Raw genomic sequence first — 22,628 nt, 5'->3', positions numbered from 1 at the left:
TAGCTATTCTCGCCAACGAAGATTTGACATTTGACAGCTTGTGACGTCACGAACACGTTTCCGTATGACAATTGAACTATGTAAACAAGTACTCTACTTCATTCTTCTCCGGTGCATCTTCAGCCTAGTACTGAAATATTTAAAAGAAATATTGAATAAGCGAAAGGGCGAAAGCATAGACATTACTTTTTGTTTACTTTTTTCTCATCTCATTTCATATAAATTGACAAACTTAAATATATTCATTAAGTTTAATAGTAATCATATTACATAGAATAAAATTTATTAACTTTTCTTTATTTACTTTAGTTTTAAATTTACTTTTGTTAATGATAAAAGTATTTTGCATTATTATTATCACTGGGAATAAATGGACAAATCTTTTAGTATGAAACTGTGTATAACTAGAGAATTCATTTTATTGTCCACGAATGAGAAAACCGAGTCAATTTTATGTAGCATTGATATATTTATAACTCGATTGATTCACCGTTTGCATCGGTGCAATATGGATGCTGGACTCAATTTTCTTTCATATCGTTTACAGCTAGCAAATAGTAACAAGGGATAAGTAACACACGAACAGTCTTCACACATCGTATAAGTTCTCCTCATAATCGCCACAGATCACAATATAACATTTAAATTATCACCATCTAATATTTCAACGGGATGTACTAAAGTAGTAGCCATAAAAACGTCTAAAAACATATTTTGTAATTGAATTTTTTTTTTTTCTTTGATTTTAATTTACATTCTTAAATTAACGTAGTCTGACAAGTCTAGCTCTTGATTCAAAAGGTTTGAACATTTATTCCCACAATTACTGGTACCATGGACATACGAGATAGACGAAAGCAGTCTAGGAATTCTGGCCATAAAGTTAAATACGAGAAAATATTTTGTTTCATTAAGTTCTTATATAAATATAGATATGATTTACATTCAAAGTGACAAACTAAACAGTCTTTTGCAGAAGCAATATCTTTTGCATTGCAATTTTGACTAACATTCCAATTTCCGCTGTGATTGATTTTGCTACAAGTTCAGTCCTGAACAAAATCGAGATGTTGTGCACTAGGACTATCTTGTATGTCTTTGGGAGGTACTCTAGTTCAGCGACATGATTCGAATTTCAATTTGTGTTTGTGGTGCTTTCTTAAAAATTTTTTTTTGTTTAAATGACCAATTATAGCACAGAGGTATTCATCGATCAATTATTTCAAACTCTTAAGATAGCTAATAGCTTTAGTACCCTCCTGTCCTCATCACTCGCTGCATATCGTAAATATGTACACTGTTTGGGTTAATAATTAAAGGCTATGATAATTATCAAGGGGGTCGTTGGGGCAAAGGGTATTTAGGGGGGCTAATCAGCGTACACGATGAACTGTTGGTTGTCTACATCAGCTACTTCAACCTGAACGAACTGTGGTTGTTGCAACTGTATCTGTGACACCTGTCTACCAATTGCGTTACGAGATCTGAAAAATTCGTTCAAATATAAGTTAGTTACTGATTCTTTTGAAGATTTTGAGGATTTTGAGGATTATATGGAAATTTATAGCGAGGTAAACAATGTATATCAAAAATGAGTAATCATTTCTTAGAGTGTTAACTACAGAGTATTGTCTCATAATTAATTCTAGACTACCAGATGTAAGACTTTTCAAAATGTAGTTATTAGATGCCAAATACTATTTTCATAATAATACTCACTTAGCCTTTGCATGAGTCAGTATGTGAGATTTCAAGTTTGTAGACTGAGCGAATTTTTTGCTGCATCCATCAAAGGGGCATACATATGGTCGATCCCCAGTGTGAATTCTAACATGAGTTCGTAGATTGAAATCCAAACTGAATCGTTTACCACATCCTTCAAAGGTACATTGAAAGGGTTTTTCACCAGTATGGACAAGTTGATGTCTCTTTAATTTCGAACTTTCAACAAAGGCCTTTCCACATTCTGCGCATACATGCACTCTTGGGCCGTGAGTATGGAGGTGTTTGCGCATGGCGCTATTATCGCGGAACATCTTTGTGCACCCTTTGTGTGGACAGGCAATAGTGCGTTCGACTCCGTCTATGCTGGGTGGTTTTCGTACTTTTAACTTGTGCCCAGGTCGTGCAAATTCAGCCAATTGTTTCGGATCTGACAGATCGAGGCCTGGCATGCCATCAGAAACAGAACTCCCAGAGTGGTTGAACTTGGCAACTGACTTTGCAGTCATGTATTCTGTGTAGTCAGGGTCAGGCTCTGGGTTGGAGCCCTCATCTGGAACATCCACCAGGTGAGATGCTAATAGGACACTCCCTTTAACAGCAACAAACAAGCAAACCCAAACGAAAGCTATCGTTCTGTTCCATTTATTGCGCAAGAAACAAGGGAGGTGGCCTTACTTTTTTAGTATTCATCTCAGAGGTTTCAATAAAAAATTCTAAATATATTCTAGATCTACACTTTACTCTTATAACTGAATCTCGATTGGTTTATAACAGCAATACTTTTCTCTAGTTGTATATTTGGTAAAAGAAAAACCGTAAAAATAAACTGCTTCCAAGTTTCATTGCAGTTCTTTTCTGAGTTGTAACCGATTCCAATATGTATTTTTGAAATAAATCTCTGGTCTCTAAAAACATGAAACTGGTTGTAACTAGTTGAATTATAGAAATACTACGATAATTGTGAGCTAAGTCATAGAACACACTAAGAAATTCATTGCTATCACTTCTCCAGATCTGGAGGAGTACAACAATTACTATCAACAATGCCACCTCCCACGGTTTCTCTACTACATCATTGAGTAGATCTACTCCAAAGTGAAAAAATAGACTTACTTTGGCACTACACAGTATATGACATTTTACAAGTGTGTGGACCAAATATCATCAGTTACAGAAATTCAATCTTCTACTTTTCATTAATCTTAGATTACAAAAGCCTATAATTTAAAGCGCGAAAATAATAGGTGGTTAAAAAAACGAGAAATGCTGTCTTGCATTTACTGTTTACTTAAAAATACCGGTACACAGCGTAACTATAACTATCTCAAGTTCGGTAGCATTCTTGGGTATGAAATTGACGCATATTTTATCTAAGCTTGTCTCGGACGCTGTGCTGAGCGCAGTGCATTTAAATTTTCAAATAATATGAATGGAACGCCGCGGGGCATGTTGGGTAGAAACAAAAATGGTAGTCAACATGACGCCCAGTGTCTTGAATTACAAACTTTGAGGAAAATATCGTTTTAGGAATCACAGAATAGCAATTACAGACAGAAAGTTTGGGGAACTATCATACAGCATTTTATTTAGCCGAGAAGAGGGCATTCTGTAAGCCGTCAACGAACAAGGAGAATAAAGAAAGAGCTCGACTCCTTTGAGCTGCCTTTGTTCGTTTGTCGAAAGCAGCCCTCCGCCATGATCTTGAAATGGCCGATGCGGGCAAAAGAAGCCATTTTCAAAATATGGCTGCCCCCCCTGACAGCATAATGGCGATCCCCCGATCAAAACAAACAACACGGACTGTCAACAAAATCGCCGGTACTAAAATACTCGTAAATTTGCAAAGTTTTTAAATGATACATGTGCCAGGAACGCGGTATTGATCAGAGCAAACCGGAAGTGCGTCGCGCGCGTGTGTGCGTTGAAAATTCTCCATACGTGAGGCATTTTTCTAGGTTTGGGACGTAGGAGTACGCTTTGGGCTTTTTATAACAACAGAAATGATAATGAGCTTACCGTCATCAGTTCCCGAAGCCCACATTGTTACAGAAAATTCGCCTTCCAGTGTTTTGATCTGGACCTGTTTCTGCTCCCACTTCCTAGCCTTCGTCTCCGTTCCCATGTCTCCAAATATCGTGTGGTCCGGGGCTCTAAATCTTGAACTTCCACCTTTGCGAGCTTTCTTTGGGCCTTTTCTAGAAGGGCCAGGGCTTGATTCAACATAAATATCGTTTTCTGGCACTGGTATTTGGTCGTAAACGCTCAGCGGGTCTCCTCCAACGATCTCCTCTTGCGTTTGCAATATGATTTCTTCACGCCCTGGCTCCGGTAAAGCTTGCAATGCGATCATCGGTTGCCCGTCATCTCCCTCGATCGTTGTTTCTACAGTTTCGCAAGGAATTTCCACGGGGATCGTCTCGATTTCGACTTCCTGGATATCGGGTTGAATCTCAACTTCGGTTATTATGTCCGAGGACGCCATATTAATCTCCGCTGACGCCATGTTACTAATCAAAATGGCTGGCTGCAGCCGTTTGCAAGGCGGCTCACCGCGTATCACGTGATCTCTCTCTATCCCCCCCTCTGCTATTCTCCTTTCATAAACATACTCCATCTATTTGAATTCCCATAAACTATTCCTTGCAGGCTTGCAGGTGCTTGCAGCCCGTGACGTCACAATTTCTGTGTTTCGCACACATGCAAGTACCTAACAATCAGCTGTTGACAACAACAACTTCATGTAATGTTACTTTATCACCGGGTGGTGTCATTCAGTCTCATTGCATCAAAGAACGTCGAAGATATCCTACGTGCAATGACGTCCATCCGTTAATTGGGTAATGACTTTTGAACACCGAGTTATTGTTTTGGTTCTCACTTGAGTAAAACCTGTAAAAATGGAAAGTGGTGAATGTGCAGAGATTATTAAGCGTCATCCTGAATTGATACTAGTGTCAAACCAGCCTGTCACATGGGAAGGCATGTTGGGTTTGCCTGTCAATTTGATGGAAACAAATAGAGTCAGAATAAAGCTTACAATACCAAATTTTCCCCGCTTCAATGACGCACAGCTTCGCTTTGGAAAGAATGCAACGGTTGTGTTCCGTAAAAATTTCAATAAAAGAATGAAGAATTTATTGCAAAGTGCAGTCTCAATTTCTTCCTTCTTGAGACAATTACAAGTATTAATTGTAAGTGGCGTTATTATCATAACAAATCCTCAAGACGCTTCAACTTCTTACTCAAACCTTTGTTATGTATTTCAGGGAGAAGCCTTTGGTCAAAACAGCATATGTCCAACAAACATTGATGTCTACTCTGTTATTTCTGAATTAGACGATGTTATGCGATCATCCTGTGTATGTCAACAATTAAATATTCACATAAAATAGTGTGATCTACTGCTTGGAACAAACTATAATTACTCTTGAAATGTCATGTTATAGGAAGTACGACTTTCACAGAGCGAGGGTTTGAGTTTGGTTGAATTAGTTTTGAGAGATATTTGCGTAAAATTGAAGAGTGATCCCAGTTGTGCAGATAAATGGAAGATTGTTTCTTCCGATGTAGGCCAACTACAAGGTTCTGAACTTGCAGTGGGAACAACGATCACTCTGTGTGAAGCTGCAAAGAAACTTGAACACCAAGTTGAGTCATTAGAGTTTGTCTGGGAAAAACTAAGAGACATCGATAGGTATTTCATGACTAATTCAGTCCTATAATCGAACTACACTAACTCATCGAAAAATAAGTTCTGATGGAGATTTAATTTTGACTTTGCAGAAGTTGCTGGGTAATCGATCCACTCGTACCACAGCCTCATCATCTCTATAGGCGGATAAAAGTTACCCAATATTTGTCTCTTCTAATCACTATTGATCCAACACAGCCGTCGAACCTACCAGACATCAAGATTCTGGGTAGTGGCCCGGAAGTCAATAAATACAGAGAAATAGTTTCCGAAAAGTTTGAGGTAAACCAAAGTTTCAGTCCATCTATAGCATTATTAATCACAGGTATCAATGACTGTTTGTCGCAAATTACATAACCAATTAGGAACTTGATATATCTTCAGCTTTGGAACCCGATCAACAGCTTATCAGAAAATCTATTACTGCTATTGGATTTACAAGAATTTGCCCAACCTGACGAAGAGGAATTGAAACACAAGAATAGTGGTCTGTTCGATGCGGAGGAATGTGGTATTTGTTATGCATTAAAATTAAATGATGAAGAACTACCAAATATAGTCTGCAATAATTTGAATTGCCGCAAGAATTACCATACTGAATGCTTACGGCGGGTAAGTAAATTTGTAAAGGTAATCCATCCTCAGATTGAATTAATTCATGATCATGAGCCATTGTTTTTTTCAGTGGTTACAGACAATACCTGGTAATCAAGTAGTATTTAATCAGATCTATGGTACTTGCGAGTATTGTTGTCAGAAAATAGCTTGTCCTGTGGAGTAGGATGTGTGAGCAATCACTACTGGAAGGCCTCAATGAATATGTATTGAGAGATTGTCATTTGCATCAAAATTTATAAATCAATATTCACAGATATAAATAGTTTATTTTTGTAAGTAAGCCAAGTGAAATTTTTTGTACCGAAGATATTTTCTAAGAAAAGAATAAATATTTAACTATTAAAAAAAAATTCGAGATCCCTAGAGCATTTCACATTATTGAAATACGTGAAAATTGGTGAATTCTAAATTTGCTAACCATCCAGTTATGGTATTATTAAATTCGGGCGTTCCACATATTAGAACCAGCGTGGATACTGGTGATTGTGATGTCAAGAAACCTGCAACGGTTTCTTCTTCAATACGTCCACTTTCCAGCTTCACACCGTTCATTCGTTTCTCGCAGTCTGCAATAATCCGATTGACAAGACTCAGTTTTGATAATCGACAAACTTAATAACATATCATGATCATATATCTATTCATTTCTTTTATCCGATTCAAATAAGATAATTGTTACATTCGCACAAACCTTTATTGGACAATCTAATTGTGCAAGAAAAATTCCAATAATGTGACAATTCGCATAATTCGTCTATCAATGGTATATGAGCATGTGATTTGAACCCAGCAATCAAGTGCACTCTCGATTCTTCAAATTCATCATCAATTATCGATCTTGCAATTGGATAAAGAGCTGCTATACCAGTCCCAATACTAAGCATGAGGATTTGCCCAAAACTGAAAAATGAGATTGCAATCATATTGAGTGAATACAACACACAGTATATTAAGCCTACCTGTTAGGCTCATAAATAAATTCTCCATATGGCCCTCTAACATCTATATGCTGCCCAATATTCATTGTTCCTAACGATTTGCTAAATTTTCCATCTGGATATATTTTTACTAAAAGAAGTATGGAATCAATTTTCCATGATACAGGTGTATAAGGCCTTGATGACAACAATGTACGTAATATTACATGCTGTCCAGGGTTTAAAAATAGTTGTGTATCACTTTCCAAACCACCTTGAAATAATAGATTTTCAAAGTGGTGGTAATATTTTAGTAAGATTGAATGGAGACTTCTAGGAAACATGTAATAAGAAGAATTAATAAAGTCCACCTTTATAATTCAATCGTATAAAAATACAATCAGTACAGGCTTGTTTCATCTCAGAAATGAAAAAAGTTTTGTACTTTGTGAGCAATAATATGTTACTTCGAGGAGACCACATTTGGTTAGAACTCTGCCTTTGCTTCCATTTTTCAACAAGTTCCCGATGAACGTCGAATATGCAGGGGTTGCAACCATCTCCACAGCAATCTGATTGGAGTGGTGATATTGGGCGGTCATTATCATTGTAACTCATGGCTGTATAAGAATAAATTATATTATTGTTGGGTCTGCAGAAATAGATAGATTGTGACCATTCGCGAACACTTGAGATAACAAATACATGCATCAGAGAGTATGTGAAAATAATTTTGGTATCTTCTTGCAGTTGGCCAAACATGACTGTATTATTGGTTTGGTAGGAGTCAAATGTTATTTGAATTTTGAGATATACTCGTGTTATCACTTTGAGTCGGCAAGTTTTATACATATTTGTGTCGAATGAGCAAGGCCTTTATGACTCGCTCTGACAACCAAGGAGAAGTGCAAAGTGCATAAGTAGAAAGAATATGAGCGGGTCAAGATGAAAGTGTGGCAAAATTCAGAATAATATCATGAAAGTAACACCTAATTAGTGAAGGATTACATTGAGGATCATGAGGAGAATCTAACTCAACATCCCAAGATCTAAGGAATTAATACGGTGATATGATGTGAATTTTGATAAAATGTGTATATATTATTGATTGGCAAATTCAAGTTACTTTCACTTCTAAATTTGATTAAGGCGAATGAATCGAAATTGTGAAGTCATTGGATTCAGGAAACTGTAATTAATTAAACTGAAATGATAACTAAAAATGTAACTTCCGATAGCGTACACCGAAAATACTGTATCCGATAAATTGGCAAACGATTGGTATAGCGGCAGAGACGACGGAGCATCACATTTTCTATTAACAATTCCTAGTTCTAGCTAGTTTTGACGTACGAAAATTCAATCATAACCTGGAACGTAACAAACTGTGAAAATGGACGGCAGATGATACAAGTTTCCTCGAACAATGGTATGGCAATTGGCCAATTAGATGATGACATTAATAATCCAAACCATTAGGTTAATTTTGTTTTGACTCTGGTAGGCATTTAAAATGACGTATGCGTGACGACGTATGTGGTAAAGTCGCATAAATACATATGTATGTTATTACCAACGAATTCAAACCAACTTACTCAGCTCGCAATTTCAACGACGTAATTTTCTCCTTTGTGTTGACAGCTATCGCAAATTAATCAGCGCATACGGGTTGCCACTGATACACGCTAGATAATGAAAGCTGTAATGGTATCGCTTCTCATTATCTGAATTTCCACATTGAAAACCAAATCACTCATAAGTGCGGCTTCAAACTTGCAAGAATTACCTCTTTTCTGAAACTTACTTCAATAAGGCATCACTGTTCAGGAATATAAACAGATGTCAGATATGGAGAGTGATCAATTAATCAAGAAAGGCAAGCCCTTTTTTCTGCTGGGACCTCCAATAATGTTACTTATGTTTGCACAAGCACTAGCAGGTTGGTGAAATTATTCGTTTTCAGTATTATGATCTTTACTTGTTATATACCAACACATTCCACTTATCTCGAAATTTATTTTTTAAAGGAACTCACAGTTTCTTATTCTCATTAGACTGAAAATGAGTGACATTACTCATCACTTGATATTAGATTTGATAATTAACAAATGGTGCTTTAGTAATCTTGTAGAGCTGGTGCGTGGTGCAGAATCTTTGTACCACATGTTCTAATTTTTGCTGTATACTTATATAATAATTCCTTTGATGAATAAAAGCCCTTTGACAAAGTCTGTGAAGATGAATCATTGTTTACTTACCCTAAATAAAGCAGTCATTCAATAAATCTTGCCATCACACGATGATTTTCTTTCTTTTGATAAAAAATTTATAAATACTTACAGGCAATATAATGACAGATTTATTAGTGTCCCGTACCTGTCAAATTTCATTGAATATCAATCACACCTTCTGTCTCATACTTGATACCAACTCTAGTAGCGACGAAGCACGGGAATTGGAAACAAAAGTTGAGCCTTATGCAAGTGTGATTATGATGGCGAAGTCCTTACTTGAAAGTATAATGCCTGCAATAATATCTTTGTTTGTGGGCCCCTGGAGTGATCGAGGTGGCAGAAGACCTCTCCTATTGGCAGGTTTTGCTGGTGAGTTAGTTTCATAAGTTTATGGCGCAAACTGAAATACCACAAATTGCAATTCAAGCGTGCTATAACAGTTTAACTATTGTAGGTTTTACAACCATGTTTGTCATGCTCTCCTTCATATGCAACTGGAATATCAGTCCCTGGTACTTGCTGATTCCTTCAATCCCAGGATTTGGCATGGGTGGATTTTGTACTGTTATATTAGCTTCAATTTGCCATATTTCTGATACAACAGTAGAAAAAGATAGAACGATGCTTTTGGCACAGTTGCAAGCATCTCTAATATTTGGCCTACTGCTGGGTGTATTTATTGGGCCATTCATTTTTAAGTATTGTGGATACACCACTGTCTTTAGCACAGCAGCAATTTGCTCTTTACTTGCACTACTTTACACTTATTTTTTCATTCAAGAGACAGTCAAAGATGCCTCCAAGGTAACTATGTTGACCCATTGCTCTTTCAGATTAGCAGTTGGATGCAATTATCATATGTGTATTATCACTGAAGCAAACAACACTTTAACAGGAATCCATGCGTGGAATATTCAAAATCTCTTCAGTAAAAGGCATTTTCAAGAGCTGTCTAGTTAAGCGAGCTGGGTGTCATCGTGGTGTAATCTGGCTTGCAATTTTCACACTCACAGTAAGTGTCATGGTAGTAGAAGGACATGCTACTATAGGCTTTTTATTTGCGAGAGAACGGCTAGCTTGGAATGTTCAGCAGTACGGTTATTATGGTGGCGTGGAACTTTTGTTAAGCGTCATTGGAGTGTTATCCGGAGTTACATTATTCAGCAATGTATTAGGTAAATAATTCTTGATTCAATTAACAAGCTATATAAATGTGTACAATTCTTGTTGATCTCATACTAATCATTACCACCTCACTTCAGGTCTTCCAGATACACTGGTAGTTGGCATAGCTCTCGTATCGAATATGTCTGGGTCGTTGACGAAGGCTTTCACAGAAGAAGCCTGGCAATTTTACTTATCCGCAGGTATTGGAATGTTTGCCGGAGTTGCGGGTCCAGTTGTTCGATCAATTCTATCAAAATCTATACCACCGGATGATGTTGGTGAGTTTCATGGTTTTCATCTACAATTGCACTACTGATGACATACAAATTATTTGCATCTCGGTAATAATTATATATATGAAATTTAGGTAAAGTATTCGCACTGACTGCATCTATGGAGACAGTGAGTCCACTGGTTGGAGCACCGCTATACACACTGATGTATTCAAATTATTTACCCCCAATTTTTCCACTGCCTGTATATTTGGTATCGGTAGGTTTCTTAGGCTCCTTAGTTTTTGCTATCCTGGGTATCGAAATCTTGATTCGGAAATCTCAGAATATATCGCACACAATATTGCTTGAAGAAGAGTAATGGCTAATAGTCCTACTTTTCTGACATTCAACAATGTAACATGTCTTATCAGCTGGTACATTAGTTGATATCGTGGTTTAGCGTCAAACAACGATAAGAAATTATATAAAAATACCCACTATTCCGGAGATATTAATTCAATTTTGGTAAATTTAATTAAAAATTCTACCAATATTTTCAAAATGTGGTATAAAAGCTAATAACAAATCACGCAATGCAATAACCTACGGATCAGAGGATTTAATTACAGTGATTGACCAATGAGCGTATATGTGCTCATGGTACTCATTAATAATATAATACCCAGAATGGGTATGGTGCTTACTTGTACAAACTTTACTGAACCCTTAGAAATGTACAATATGCCTATAGTGATCGGAACAATTTCGAACAAGTCTCACAACATATGAGACATAAAACCTAAAAAGAAAAATCAGTGTCTTGATGTAAAAATATTATTCAACTGACAATAAGGTCTCTGGCTTTTTGGAATATTTTTTCATCAGGTTTTAGAGTAAATAAGTCTAAAGTAGAGCTTAAAACGAAAGATTTCTCAAGTAAGACTGTGAAGGCACCACCAACTTTATAAATTATAAGATATTATATTAGAATTTAAGGATTGAGATTTATATTTTTACAACTTCATCAACTTTTTAGCGAAATATATATGTATATAAATTATTTAATACATCAAGGTCATATTTCATGCAAACGTTTATAGAAATTATTTTTGCGACATTAAATGATAACTGCTGAATCGTAACCACGTTTTTTAGGAATATAAAGATAATCGTAGCCTTGTTCGTTTGAAATAACAATTTATATGATGATTGCGTATTGATAATTTTTGTGTCGACTGAGAACTAATGATGGATTTAGTTACCCTCCCAGATAACACTGGTAGATAAAGTGCACGGTAATTTTCATGATAACAATTTGGTGAGATATAGATTCTCAAACTTACAGGCAATTCATTTGCGTTACGTTTGAATTTGTCAAGTGATAATTGTGAACTTGAACCTTCTTTGGGGGTAACTACGGAGCTTGAAAAATTGAATCAAATAATCAACATGACCAACTGGTTTGAACTTTCTTACTTGTTTTGCATTTTCTTTGTGCCAACCGAGTTATTTTTGTATAATATAGGATATTTTTAATAGCCGGAATCATAATAGTCAACGTGTTGACCTGACTTGTAGTTTTGTGATTCAAGTATTTTTACAAGACGACTAACCGTTTGCTCCGTTGTCAATGCTGAGCGACTTGTAGCCAATTGAACAAATGCTTCTTTAACTTCTGGATCTCCTATATTTGTCTGTACCGTACGCAGCATATCGGTCTCCACAGGGCCGGGAGAATAGTTCAACACATTCACATTAGGATATTCAACAGCGAATACCTGTGGGTATTTATAGTGATTACCAAAAAGCTATATAAACTGTCTGTTGGGAATCATACCTTAAAAAACATTTCTCTAGCTGCCTTTCCAGAACAATAATATGCCATTGATTTGAAAGGTTCGATACCGCATTTTGATGTGATATTTATAACGAGCCTTGCAACTTTTGCATCTGCATTGAAAAATTCCATAAACACGCCATTCAAAACAGCAGGAGCAAAGACATTCAGATCATAGTAATCACGCCAGACCTGAAAATCTGTCATAGCCACTGTTGATTGTGACACATCACCAACTGAGGCGGCATTATGGACAATAACAGCCTTCTCAAACTGTTTTGCACCTGCAGGAGTTAAGGCTGTTCCAATAATATCTGTAAAAGGATGCAAGTAAAAGACATGCAAAAAGAAGGCTGTGATGTATTCTCCTTGCAACACATGAAGACTGACCCCGTAATTTATCCGCTGTTGCAGTACTGAGATCAACGCTCACAGTATGAACTTTGATCTTTCCAGAGAGCTTGCCGGCAGTCTCTTGCAAACCGCTAGCACTTCTGGCTAATAATAATACCAATGATCCATCACCTAATAGCGGTGCAAATGATTCTGCTATTTGTCTGCCAATTCCTTGACTAGCACCAGTAATGAGGAGAAATACTCTGCCAGATAATGCGGGTACAGACATTTTGGAAGTAAAATTCTTGATGTAAAATATTTATCCTGATGTCGTTTGCTCGTTCTGTTCGTCAGTAACTACTTGCAGTACGTCAGCTTTGAGCAGTTGCACTAATTCACTAGCAGTTAATGCCTAAAAATATTTGCTTAGTTACACTTTTCCTAGTAGCAATAAAAATCTCTCCAATTCTACAGCAGTTTGCAGTGAAGCTACTGGGAAATCAGAGTAGCAATGCGACCAAAAAACTCACTTGTAAATGTGGGGCAATATGGCGTACTAATGGATTAGCAGCAAGTTCAAATTCTTCTTCAGACTGAGGTTTACAATCGTCGCTTAACAATCGAGCAATGCAATCCTCCTTTACTGCTGATAAAGAATTAACAAGGTCTTTTTTGGAAGTTCCGCCTTGTACAGCTTTTAGCTTTGAATCTGTTGGATATACGTGATCACGTAAACTGTAGGATATGCTCAATGCCAATCTTTTCTATGTAGAGAAAAATTTCTTCACCAAATGGTTACAACAACCCACTGATAATATGGCCTTATCATAGATGGATGATGCATCGGTCAGAGGTTTTTCAATTAACGAGAATAATTTCAGTCAGAAGCAGACAAATCATAAGATATATGTAAACGCCGTTTATGCACACATATACTTACAAAGGCTTTGTAGATATTGTTCAGAATCGGGTAATTTCGGTTGATTGGTCTTGTTTTCCACAAAACAGTCTTCGAAATAATTACCCTTTGATAATGTTTCAGGACATATGTTTTCACCGTTCGTCCACGGATCAGAAACACCGGTCTTCATGTCTCGAAATCACTCCTTGATACTTTCCCAATGTAGAGGGGTTAGGCTAATTGTAAAGTAAAATATTACGCGAAGGTCAAATTGTACGTCGCAAATCACAAATGGTGCGCGTGTTTACATGGAACGGGGTTTGCGTATGTCAAAAAAATCGAAACCTGTCAAATGTTGGGAGCTTGCGATATGCGATATTTTTTTACCGATTAGTCGCAAGCTCATATCAATTCTCGAACAGTATCATATGAAAATACATTGAGAATATGATTCAAATAGTCAAAGAATTCAATACCACAGATAATGAAATGTAAAATTGTAAACTTGTAAGCTTGTGGTTCATCGTGCTGCAAAACGAAAAAGGGATTTATTTAAACAGAGATTTTATAAAAATAACCATGTGCTTTACTAAAGAGAGTAGACACATAATAATATTGAACATTATGCTTTACTCATTGTGACAGCTCCTCAGTCTGAAATTTTTCGCTTAAATATTTTATATCCGCAAGAATTCCTAATAATAAATGTGAAACAATAATATTATATATATACATACTAAACCGGTAATATTAATAATACTAGAAAGAGATGCTTGGCTGTGTAAATTCGAAAATGATATTCGTAATTTTGGAAATAGAAATGCACATACGCGCACACGCAGCAATCATACCTACGCACGCAATGCTCGACGGCTTTACATTGTCAACTATTTCTTGGCCTTTTAAATTTGTACAAATTTTCGTGGAATTCAATAGTTTAAATTTTAATCTGTTACGAAACCTGTCACTATGTATAAATAGCCCTATCATTTCAAGCATTGTTTAACGACAATTACATTACATGATATCAACGGACCATATTTTAATTTACCCTATCGATTTAGGTCCTCGTTATATTAGTAAAAATAATCGAGTACAATTTATATTGTACGCAGGTAAGGATAAAAATGCAAAAGCATATTAAAAGTAAAAGACGTTTCTTATAATTTCATAAACTACGTTGTATCAATGGACGAACGTAGGCAAATTGATGGGACTGATTTTTAAAATCATTTTGATAAAAATAAGAATAGCCTCTGCGTCATTCATAAATAAATCACAACCGGCGAGTTGCCAATACTCTTAAAACAAACGAAATACAATTAATACAAGAATAAATTACGCCAGTAGGCATCAGGAATATTATTAGGAGAGGCCTAGAACCCAGCCGTCAGAACCTGTTTTATAAATCTTTTTCATCACTCAATGTGATATTCCATATGTTTTATAACAAATTATAGTTTCTAGGATAGTTCACAGCGTGAATATCAAATTTCGTGTATATATGTATATCTATTTAACATAAAACATTTGTATATTTTGTTCGATAGTCATCATTTAGTCTATAATTAATAATTGTATATTTACAATTATCTAATGAGAGTATGTAATACAGATGGATAATTTGTTCGCTCACTTGAATGATGATGAATAATTTATGGCCATCAATTTATCGATATAAAAAGTTTCACTCCAATATCAATCTTTGTTATTTTTTTTCCCAATGAGGTCCACAATCTATAGCGGAATTAATGATGCTTCTTGTAACATCCAAATGAAAAAGAAATGGTAAAATTAAAACGAAAAATGAATAATTTATAATAACCTACGTACTGGAAGACAACCTACGAGAACTAAGGATAACACAACCAAAAACTACACGAACAATAATTTGAGCTGCTTATGTGGTTTGTTAAAACATATTTCAGATACATATTGACTCTTAATATTTATCATTGCAAGAACTCCGATAATGTCGTATTATTATTCGCTAACTGTTGAAAAAAATCCGAAGACTTTTTGAATAATAATACCTACATAAACTGCCACTGAACAAAAAATGTAGTGCCAGGAGAAAGTTTTTAATATTACAGCAAAAAAAGTAGCGATGCTGCACTAAATGACGCATCAAGGTTTTTAAAAACAAAATTGAATGTCTAGATACAATTTGTGAAAAAATGGACTCCTAATTCCTATCTAGTTTCCCATATCTCAGTCCTACGATACTTGAAAAATTCTCCAGTCATACCAAAATATCTAAAAATATTTAAATAAGATGTAAGATTCTGACGGCAAGGCAGCCACGGTTGATCACAGTGAAAATCTAGAGAGTCTAAATGTAATTTTCTACGCATCGGAAGACCGTCGTCTTTCCGAACAACACAGCCATCTGCGCCATAATGGTGGTGGTTTTCTACGCCGATAGAGCAAATTGGCACCACCACGTCTTGTGCTTAGAGCACTAACTATTGCTTGATCAAAAGCCTCCTTCAATTCTTGTTGAGTTAAAGCAGAGGTTTCAACATAACTCACTGCTCCCAATCGTTGAGCCAGTTGATGACCTTGAATAGCTGTAATTGGTCCCTGTCCATATCTTGCTAGTTGTAACGTTAGTTGAACATCTGATCTTAGATCACTTTTTGTGCCCACCTGAAATTGATAAATTAATTTTATTCGAATACTGATCACACTGTAAGCTTGTATGTTACTGTTACAAAAGAGTGCATTTGAAGCAATTCAAATTGAATGGTGAATGAATTCCAGTCTTTATAGACGAATAGAAAAAAATATTTTGACGCTCAAATTTGCTCATTATTCATGTGGCATTTCTAAAGCAGAATGAATGTTTTTCAGAGGTGACATTAACTGAGATTTAATCTGTTTTGACATGTGAGTACTACTTTTTATTATGCTATGAGAAATAGAGACATTTCAATTAAACTTCAACAAAAGTATGGTAACAATGAAATTCCAAATTATGGTAGGATATCGAATTAAATGTGCTATTAATCATTAGATAAGTTGCCAAAGTTTGCCAATTCTATCTAGAGAGACGAGATTTGAAATTGAGTAGAATTGATAAATCAGATTTATCAGTTCATTGATCGAGAGATTATTCATACTTTATCTGATTTCTATCTCTACTCCCATATGCATTTAACTGGTAAACGGTACAAAGCACTCGAAAATTACTTGATCAAATTCGGAATGATCCCAAACGTTGAAAACGATGTTGTAACTTGTGGTAAAAATCCGCAATCACTAGCGAGATACGAGACATTTTTTATATTTTTCATAAAACAATCAAATTGAAAAATATTACGAATCAATTTGAAATATTTATTGATTTCGAGTACCTTGGAATTTCTGATTAAGTACAGAGTTTGTGCCTTTGATGATATTAGCTCCTGGGCTATGAATGATTTCTATCTGTTTATGTACATATGAGTTTATTTACATGAATTTTCTTTGTTATACCATTAGTAGGTCGTACTCTAAGAAAATACTATAATCTCTTCAAACATGTTAAGATTAGAAAATTTACATGTACCCAACACTTATCTCATTCATACACAGAAGGCGGTGATTTTATAATACAGCTTCATTTCACATATCTTGCTATCTCATATTCATGAATTAAAACAGCCAGATTCTGAAGTTACGAAGTCCTTGAGGCTGTGCAAACATAATTGTATCTCCTATCGTCTTACCATGAAAAATGACAGTGAAAAAAACAATGACTGATACTGATGAAACGGTCTCTACTACGATGTTTACATGGCTTAAATTATTTAAGAATTTGTTCAAACCGCGAATAATACCACTTACCAGAATAATAGGAGCGTTAGGGCAATTTTTTCGTACTTCATCAGCCCACCTTGTTGCCACGCTGTGATAAGATGATGGACATACTACGCTGAAGCAAACTAGAAATACATCTGTTTCTGGATAGCACAATGACCGCAAAGGATCAAAGTCATCTTGTCCAGCTGTATCGCATAGCTGAACATTCACAGGTTGCCCATCCACGTTTACAACCACTGAAAATATCAAAGTAAAATTATTTTTAGCAGTGATCTACTACAAGTTTCAAATTTCAGTGTTATCAAACTCAGTTTATAAGTAAGTAAATTTCACACTATTGATAAATAGGAAGAAATGTTTGCACTAGTTAGTATGTTAGTATGAAAAATAAATCAAGCATCGCACAATAATTAAAGCAATGAATGAGAGATAAAATCCAAATGCAAAGAAGAATATGAATTCATAATGCTTGAGATATATTTATAAATACACATTTATAAATAAAGCATAACTTCAGTCGGTGCTGTCAATCTCACCCAAGTAATCATTGTTCTGTTTAAATGGATGATTAATTAGTGGAACCATAATGATTCCGGATTGTGCAAAGGCCATGCACATTATATACAAAGTTCAACAATCTTTAATCGGAGCTTTATAAATACAGTTAAAGTTTTGTCATCTTCATAACACTAGTACCCTCGACTGATATGATGTCATATAATTCAAAAGTGTGCAGTGTATATCATGTTTATAATATTCTCCCGATAATGCAATTTCGTATTTTTCAATCCAATACTCAAAATTTCCAATGATTCTGGACCAAGAATACTAAGCCTGAAAGACCATCAGAAAATTTGTTATCAACACGTAATTATGCAAATTTTTGAGTTAGCACTCAACAAGAAAAAAAAAATATTTAGAGATCATTCTAATCATCCATCAATCTTTAAATGCAGTCGAAATCGACAGTGCATAGATTTTGTCTAGCACAGTTTCAAATTTCGTAATGAAAAAACAGGTGGAAACGACGTGAGTCCGGGTTCGTATGATAGTTCGGTAAAGTATTTGACAGTTCATCTAAAATATAGTAAAAATGAGCGCCTCAGAAAGAGTGTAATTATAGACGATGAAAATATACGTCTGGGCTAAGGAAGTGGAGTGCAAAGGACTTACCGTTGTAATTATCGAAGGCCGTGGGAACGTATTCGCCGGGGAAACCATTTGTAGAGTACGAAACAACGAGGCTGGTCTTTCCAACAGCACCATCTCCTACGAGAACGACTTTAATCCTACGGTCTAGAGGAGCGTGATCTCCCGAACCATTTTGATTAGATCCTGCGGCCCTTTTCACCTGCATCTGCATCATCTGACCACCCTTTAAGAGCGGTTTCGTCCAGTTCGAGTGCGACGAGGGTGGCATAATTCAACTATTTTACTATCACACGATCCGCTAATAATCACGCTGTATTATATTGCCAATAACCTCCACTAAGAACATGTATGCGAGATGACACATCGACTCGACACCTAATACCTATATTACACTTATTTTACTGCATTGATTCGCTAATCGGTTTTATGACACTTGTGGAATCGACGAGACTCGACCAACAGCCCGAACCCCACTCCAATTCTCCAACACAACAAACTAACAGACTACACGGGCCCAGAGCAGGCCGCAGCCAGGCCGTCCTACGAATCCCACGAATCGTACAAACTCGGAGAAAACAATGGAATGACGAGTCGGATACCGATGGAAACCGAAGGGGGTCGAGGGGGAAATCTGCTGTTCACCTGCCGCAACGGGGAGCCACCAGATGGGTACCTGCGCACCTGCTTCATCACAAAAGTCTTGCCCTTTACTCTTACCAATGTAAGAATTTTTACACATGCACGTTTCTCTTCGCGTGTGTGGTAAGGTTGATGTCTGAAATATTATGAAAGTATACCGCTTGGTGATGGGCAAGGTGGTGGAAAAGCAGATATACATATGTATACCTGTACCATGTTCCTATGCTCACAATCAGCATAATATGAGCGTACGCTCTCCGAACGATTCCAGAGATAGAGAAATCTTTGTAAATACCACAATTTTACCAATCTGTGCTTACAAACCCTTCGAGAGTTTGGAATTATTCAAATGTGGTCTGAAGTATAGTGGCTCAATTGGAAGCAAACTCAACTCTGGCAAGCCACTGAATCCTGAACAATGGCAAATAAAATGTAACACCTCATGCTGACAATGATGCTCGGAAAAAATGGTGCCGGACCGTTGAACCGTAGCTTGCGATGCTCTAATACCTGTCAGCTGCTGTCTATCTGAACGGTTTCAGTAATAATGAGATGTAATTAGCGGATCCATCAACAGGGAATTGTATAACTGTATTCCCCATTTCCGTACATTCTCGTGGTTCTGAAGGCGAGGGATCAATGACATACTGTCAGCTATTCACTTTTCATTCAATCATCGGTTTGGTAATATTATACCGGGGTGTAACCTGTGGATATGATTAATATGATAAAACTTGTAGCTTCAGACAGGATCTTTGCAGGTTTCTTCTTAAAGTTAGCGCAGCTTATCCGCTCCAAGTCACTACGCCGTTCGAAAGTTGTGAAAACATAACAAAGGCGGTCGGAGTTTCAGTATAATTAACGATAACATGGTAAAATAAGATAATAAAAGATTAAAGTGCACATAACATATTCTGCACTACTTTATGAGGGTTTCTTAAACGATAGGACTTACAACTCGTGATCAAAACGGCAGCAGAGAATTAATTATCATTTTGTACTTGACAGCCGTCTTCCGGCCGGTCGCATTGTTTGGTTCGACGTGTGTTGTCAGCTGATAAATACGTGTACGGTCGCTAATAAAAATGTTTTATGTATGTTACATACAAGTATGAAGATGTGCTTCGGAGGTACGTGTCATGTATGAGTTACGCATGCGACTGTGAAGGCGTCCGGCGAATGGTGTACGATCATTGTACGATTGTACCAAATTTGTAACAATTATTTATTACCATTTAATAATTACTATAGTAAATTTATCAACTTCTTATCAAATAAATTACAGAATTCTTCCTATACCTCGGCTATTAATGTTGACGTACGATTCTTTGTCTTTGCATGAATATATCCGGTCGGAGACTTAGTTACATTTTCCAATATTCGACCCTGGTAAAACATAACCTGTCTTTTTGTAATTCCCTTGGCAATCCAATTATCAAAATCCATTTATCCATGTGAGGGATGTCGGTTTTCAGAATTCTGAGATCATCACGGCACGCAAGGTTCGTTTTCTTTCAGATTTTTTTACCGCAGCACTTGTGATAACCTCACTTTGAACTAATTTTATTTTTTAATTTTCTCACAGGAGCTACTATGATCCTGCACACCACCATGGTTTCCTAACAAAGACAAATTTGGCAAAGTTTCGTTACAAACAGATTAGAAATAATGCATCTAGTCCCAGTTCCACCAGTAGTAAGACTAGGATGTGGCATTCTCTTACTAAACGATGGGAATGGACCATCCCTGCTGGAGTCGGAATATCTATACTTGCCATTTTCCAGTGGAGACATTTTTGGAGGCATTCACATGCCGAGAAAGATCCCAGCACTCTCGGACCGATTAATGGGTTTATGGTAATTTTTAGATCTTTGTATAATCATCCGCTTTAATGATCATTTTTTGAATTATGTCTGTCTCCAGGTCGATTGCTACTGCTGCCTTCCATTGAGGATAACCAGCAGATTGTGGGGCTGGTTCGCGAGTATTCCAGTTCCATTAATTTTACGGCCAACTTTTTATGGACTTTATGCCAAGGCCTTTCGTGCCAATCTAGAAGAAATTGATTTGGATCTCACCACGTTTCCCAATCTAGTCGAGTTCTTTGTTAGACCTCTGAAAGATGGTGTGCGACCCATTGCTCAACATGTTGACATAGTGAGTAAAAAATATTTCCATTGAGTATTCTATATCTCATAAGATGAGAGCGTGGAAATCTCTACCAAACTGATGTATAAAATTATTTAGGTTTCCCCCGCAGATGGTAAGGTGCTGCACTTTGGACCTGTGACTTCTTGTCGCGTAGAACAAGTAAAAGGTGTAACCTATAGTCTTCGACACTTTCTTGGCGATCCGAATTGGCCTCGATCGACTACAAGCCTAGAGAAAATTGAGAATGACGACTGTAAATACCTCAGATCACTCTTGAAAAATCCTACCAATCATCTCTATCAATTAATCATATATTTGGCACCTGGAGATTATCATCGTTTTCACAGTCCTACCGACTGGCAGATACGATTTCGCAGACATTTCCAAGGTGAATTTCGCTTTCAGGATGCCTGAAAATTGATATATGCAACATGAACGATAAAAAAGGCCCATCTGATGTACAGCGAAAAAATCTCTCCTACTATTCCTGATGATGTTTTTCAAACTTACAGGAAAACTGCTCAGTGTGAATCCTCGAGTCGCTGGTTGGTTACCGAACTTATTTTCCCTAAATGAACGTGTAGTGTACATCGGTGAATGGGCTGGTGGTTTTATGTCGTACGCAGCAGTCGGAGCGACAAATGTTGGTTCAATAAAAGTTTACTGTGATCGAAACTTAGCAACAAATACTAGAAAATGGCCAAAGGAAAAGCGATGCGATGACGCTAGTTTGGGCTGCACCAATATGTCGAAGGGTCAGATGCTCGGGGAATTTAGGATGGGATCTACGATCGTACTATTATTTGAAGCTCCGCCAGACCTTAAGTTTTCCCTTCGGCGGGGGCAAAGTATTCAAATGGGGCAACCGTTGATTGAATCTAATCGTATCATTGATGAACGACTGCAGTCAATGACCAAATAAAGATCTTCATTATTAGCAGTAAGAATTTAAACTCAAGTTAAACTGCAGTATTGATTTACACCGCTTTTTAACGTAGATACCTTTAACAATAAGATATCATTTCGCAACGTATGTAACAAACGATCGGCTTATTACTCTCAGAGTTACCTTGATATGACTGTATATATGATAATATGATATCAATGTGCCATTGCCTGTACAAAGAAAGACACGAAAAAAATCGATTTTTAAATGAAAACTTTCGAATTTTTAAATGTACACTTGTTGAGTGCCTAACCCGATTGGTAATACCGTTTGTCGATGAACGAGGGGTGGAACT

At 36.6% G+C, this 22,628-nt stretch overlaps 7 protein-coding genes across 18 annotated transcripts; 3 read left to right on the top strand and 4 right to left on the bottom strand.

The window, feature by feature from the left end:
* Positions 1-176: 176 nt before the first annotated feature.
* LOC105683666 (transcriptional repressor protein YY1-like) lies at positions 177-4,282 on the bottom strand. Of its 2 annotated transcripts, none has more exons than XM_012396421.3 (3): positions 3,742-4,282; positions 1,720-2,314; positions 177-1,484 (listed from the first exon to the last, which is right to left on the bottom strand). In XM_012396421.3, exons 1-3 carry the CDS (start codon positions 4,226-4,228, stop codon positions 1,370-1,372), a joined length of 1,197 nt encoding a protein of 398 aa, XP_012251844.1. In that variant the 5' UTR covers positions 4,229-4,282; the 3' UTR covers positions 177-1,369. The 2 variants fall into 2 exon arrangements, with proteins under 2 accessions (XP_012251844.1, XP_012251845.1); XM_012396422.3 differs by having other exon boundaries at positions 1,720-2,275; positions 3,742-4,275.
* Positions 4,283-4,379: 97 nt separating this feature from the next.
* LOC105683745 (E3 ubiquitin-protein ligase FANCL) lies at positions 4,380-6,407 on the top strand. Its single transcript, XM_012396573.3, has 6 exons — positions 4,380-4,916; positions 4,992-5,084; positions 5,172-5,419; positions 5,509-5,698; positions 5,801-6,028; positions 6,102-6,407. The coding sequence occupies exons 1-6, from the start codon at positions 4,623-4,625 to the stop codon at positions 6,195-6,197; spliced, it is 1,149 nt and encodes a 382-aa protein (XP_012251996.2). The 5' UTR covers positions 4,380-4,622; the 3' UTR covers positions 6,198-6,407.
* LOC105683746 (NADH-cytochrome b5 reductase-like) lies at positions 6,249-8,685 on the bottom strand. Of its 4 annotated transcripts, none has more exons than XM_012396579.3 (5): positions 8,547-8,685; positions 7,323-7,571; positions 6,994-7,225; positions 6,726-6,934; positions 6,249-6,600 (listed from the first exon to the last, which is right to left on the bottom strand). In XM_012396579.3, the coding sequence occupies exons 2-5, from the start codon at positions 7,567-7,569 to the stop codon at positions 6,410-6,412; spliced, it is 879 nt and encodes a 292-aa protein (XP_012252002.2). In that variant the 5' UTR covers positions 7,570-7,571; positions 8,547-8,685; the 3' UTR covers positions 6,249-6,409. The 4 variants fall into 4 exon arrangements, with proteins under 4 accessions (XP_012252002.2, XP_012252003.2, XP_012252001.2 ...); XM_012396580.3 differs by lacking the exon at positions 8,547-8,685 and adding an exon at positions 8,338-8,476; XM_012396578.3 differs by lacking the exon at positions 8,547-8,685 and adding an exon at positions 8,197-8,335.
* Positions 8,686-8,751: 66 nt separating this feature from the next.
* LOC105683744 (proton-coupled folate transporter-like) lies at positions 8,752-11,627 on the top strand. The gene is made up of 6 exons (XM_012396572.3): positions 8,752-8,890; positions 9,294-9,554; positions 9,640-9,989; positions 10,081-10,360; positions 10,448-10,630; positions 10,720-11,627. Exons 1-6 carry the CDS (start codon positions 8,791-8,793, stop codon positions 10,944-10,946), a joined length of 1,401 nt encoding a protein of 466 aa, XP_012251995.1. The 5' UTR covers positions 8,752-8,790; the 3' UTR covers positions 10,947-11,627.
* LOC105683747 (sepiapterin reductase-like) lies at positions 11,594-13,822 on the bottom strand. 2 transcript variants are annotated; one of them, XM_012396581.3, is made up of 5 exons: positions 13,681-13,822; positions 13,271-13,561; positions 12,795-13,152; positions 12,405-12,718; positions 11,594-12,345 (listed from the first exon to the last, which is right to left on the bottom strand). In XM_012396581.3, exons 3-5 carry the CDS (start codon positions 13,027-13,029, stop codon positions 12,100-12,102), a joined length of 795 nt encoding a protein of 264 aa, XP_012252004.2. In that variant the 5' UTR covers positions 13,030-13,152; positions 13,271-13,561; positions 13,681-13,822; the 3' UTR covers positions 11,594-12,099. The 2 variants fall into 2 exon arrangements, with proteins under 2 accessions (XP_012252004.2, XP_048506467.1); XM_048650510.1 differs by having other exon boundaries at positions 13,271-13,504.
* A 348-nt stretch (positions 13,823-14,170) lies between these two features.
* On the bottom strand, positions 14,171-20,327 carry LOC105683748 (ras-related C3 botulinum toxin substrate 1-like). Of its 3 annotated transcripts, none has more exons than XM_048650516.1 (4): positions 20,192-20,327; positions 18,619-19,943; positions 17,470-17,681; positions 14,171-16,290 (listed from the first exon to the last, which is right to left on the bottom strand). In XM_048650516.1, exons 2-4 carry the CDS (start codon positions 18,863-18,865, stop codon positions 15,988-15,990), a joined length of 762 nt encoding a protein of 253 aa, XP_048506473.1. In that variant the 5' UTR covers positions 18,866-19,943; positions 20,192-20,327; the 3' UTR covers positions 14,171-15,987. The 3 variants fall into 3 exon arrangements, with proteins under 3 accessions (XP_048506473.1, XP_048506478.1, XP_012252005.1); XM_048650521.1 differs by lacking the exon at positions 20,192-20,327 and having other exon boundaries at positions 18,619-19,647; positions 19,747-20,032; XM_012396582.3 differs by lacking the exon at positions 20,192-20,327 and having other exon boundaries at positions 18,619-20,032.
* Positions 19,920-22,547, top strand: LOC105683676 (phosphatidylserine decarboxylase proenzyme 1, mitochondrial). Of its 5 annotated transcripts, none has more exons than XM_012396440.3 (6): positions 19,920-20,431; positions 20,522-20,738; positions 20,822-21,092; positions 21,160-21,393; positions 21,484-21,775; positions 21,900-22,547. In XM_012396440.3, exons 2-6 carry the CDS (start codon positions 20,698-20,700, stop codon positions 22,307-22,309), a joined length of 1,248 nt encoding a protein of 415 aa, XP_012251863.2. In that variant the 5' UTR covers positions 19,920-20,431; positions 20,522-20,697; the 3' UTR covers positions 22,310-22,547. The 5 variants fall into 5 exon arrangements, with proteins under 5 accessions (XP_012251863.2, XP_012251862.2, XP_048506394.1 ...); XM_012396439.3 differs by having other exon boundaries at positions 20,226-20,366; XM_048650437.1 differs by having other exon boundaries at positions 20,252-20,366; positions 20,712-20,738.
* Positions 22,548-22,628: the final 81 nt, after the last annotated feature.

Source organism: Athalia rosae, chromosome 1 (assembly GCF_917208135.1).
Source record: "Athalia rosae chromosome 1, iyAthRosa1.1, whole genome shotgun sequence".
In the NCBI taxonomy this organism is placed as follows: domain Eukaryota; kingdom Metazoa; phylum Arthropoda; class Insecta; order Hymenoptera; family Athaliidae; genus Athalia; species Athalia rosae.
This window is presented reverse-complemented; position numbering and strand designations above follow the sequence as displayed.